Source organism: Salvelinus sp. IW2-2015, unplaced genomic scaffold, assembly GCF_002910315.2.
Source record: "Salvelinus sp. IW2-2015 unplaced genomic scaffold, ASM291031v2 Un_scaffold2763, whole genome shotgun sequence".
Classification (NCBI taxonomy): Eukaryota; Metazoa; Chordata; class Actinopteri; order Salmoniformes; family Salmonidae; genus Salvelinus; species Salvelinus sp. IW2-2015.
In genome coordinates this window covers 40,692-42,365 of record NW_019944066.1, presented here as the reverse complement: position 1 = coordinate 42,365, position 1,674 = coordinate 40,692, and the positions used below count along the sequence as shown (strand labels likewise).

Here is a 1,674-nt window from a genome sequence, read left to right as displayed (position 1 = left end):
CAAACATGCCCGTTACCATGGAGACACGTGAATTAATGATCAGGAATATGAGAATTATCAATAGAATGTGCTTTTCAGGGTTCAGAGTGAAAACACCAATGAATCTTTCATTCTGGTTCTGTTTGATTAAAGTGACACCTCTAACCTTAACCACTTGATTATAGACTACTGTCTTATTTGTCTCTCTCTCTCTCTCTCTGTTATCTATCTCTCAGAAGATTGGGCACCAGTGTCAATGATAGAATTATGTATGTGACAATGCAGATGTTGGTTGACTGGTTGATATATCTGCCCTCCTGCCTATACCCTCTTACTCTCCACCCCTGCCCTCTATCCTCTCCTATTGTCCCATACAATAATCTATACTCTTATTTATTTTTTGGGCGGTGCACTGCAGTTCTCCCTCGAGTTCGTGACCCGACTATGACTACCACTGCTGTAGATATAAGAAGACTCAGAGAGAGAGAGAGGGAGAGGGGTCGGTGGTTGTTTCCAGTAAAGAATACTTTCACTTTCAACGGTCTTCTGAAAAGCGAAGTGCGAGCATATTTATCTTCAACTGTCTAACAGAATAGCGGAATACTTCACCGAGACGTTCGTTGATAGTTAGATGGAAAATGGAGATTGTAATTGGTCTACTTCTTTCTTCATTGTCTCTGTATTGTGACTTCACCGGTAAGTTTGTTACCTTAAATAAATGTTACTACCGTCCATTTGATTTTCAAGTATTTTCGATAACTAATGACTGACAGTGAATGGTTGAATTCTTTAGGAATATATCCTCCCCCCTCCATTGCTCAAGGACGTACTGAATTCCATGTTGTGTGTAGTGTTAGTGGTGCGCAGGTCACCCGCTCGAATTGCTAATAACCCGTCCAAAAACAACCCGACTAGATGTGATACAGTGAAAGTCTGAGGCCGCACCCAACCCGCAATTATAGAAAATATGCAATAGGCTACAGTCAAAGACGGCGGAACGATTTTTTTGACAGGAGCAGGCTTTAAAAGAAAATCAAACTATTAAACTCAACTTAATTCCGCACTTGTCACAGAGTTGTGGAATTAGACAGAAGTCTAACTTACCGGTGAAGTCACAATACAGAGACAATGAAGAAAGAAGTAGACCAATTACAATCTCCATTTTCCATCTAACTATCAACGAACGTCTCTCGGTGAAGTATTCCGCTATTCTGTTCGACGAGTTGAAGATGAAATGTGCTCGAACTTTTCCTTTCAGAAGACCGTTGAAAGTGAAAGTATTCTTTACTGGAAAACACCCCACCGACCCCTCTGTCTCCCCTCTCTCTCTCTCTGAGTCTTCTTATATCTACAGCAGTGGTAGTCATAGTCGGGGTCACGAACTCGAGGGCGAACTGCAGTGCACGCGCCCAAAAAATAAATAAGAGTATAGATTATTGTATGGGACAATAGGAGAGGATAGAGGGCAGGGGTGGAGAGTAAGAGGGTATAGGCAGGAGGGCAGATATATCAACCAGTCAACCAACATCTGCATTGTCACATACATAATTCTATCATTGACACTGGTGCCCAATCTATCTGAGAGATAGATAACAGAGAGAGAGACAGATCAGGACAGTAGTCTATAATCAATTGTTGTTAAGGTTAGAGGTGTCTTTTATCAAACAGGAACAGTGACCCAGATCAGGACAGTAG

The 1,674-nt window shown here is 41.7% G+C and overlaps 1 protein-coding gene across 2 annotated transcripts in view; it reads right to left on the bottom strand.

Moving 5' to 3' along the window:
• Positions 1-1,316, bottom strand: part of LOC112074693 (cell adhesion molecule 4) — a 55,245-nt gene extending 53,929 nt beyond the window's left edge. Inside the window, exon 1 of one of the 2 annotated variants that reach the window (XM_024141813.2) lies at positions 1,084-1,316. In XM_024141813.2, coding sequence (XP_023997581.2) covers positions 1,084-1,141 — 58 coding nt within the window. In that variant the 5' untranslated portion in view covers positions 1,142-1,316. The remainder of the gene's footprint in view (positions 1-1,083) is intronic. The other variant, XM_024141811.2, reaches the window with a different exon arrangement.
• Between the last annotated feature and the right edge of the window lie 358 nt (positions 1,317-1,674).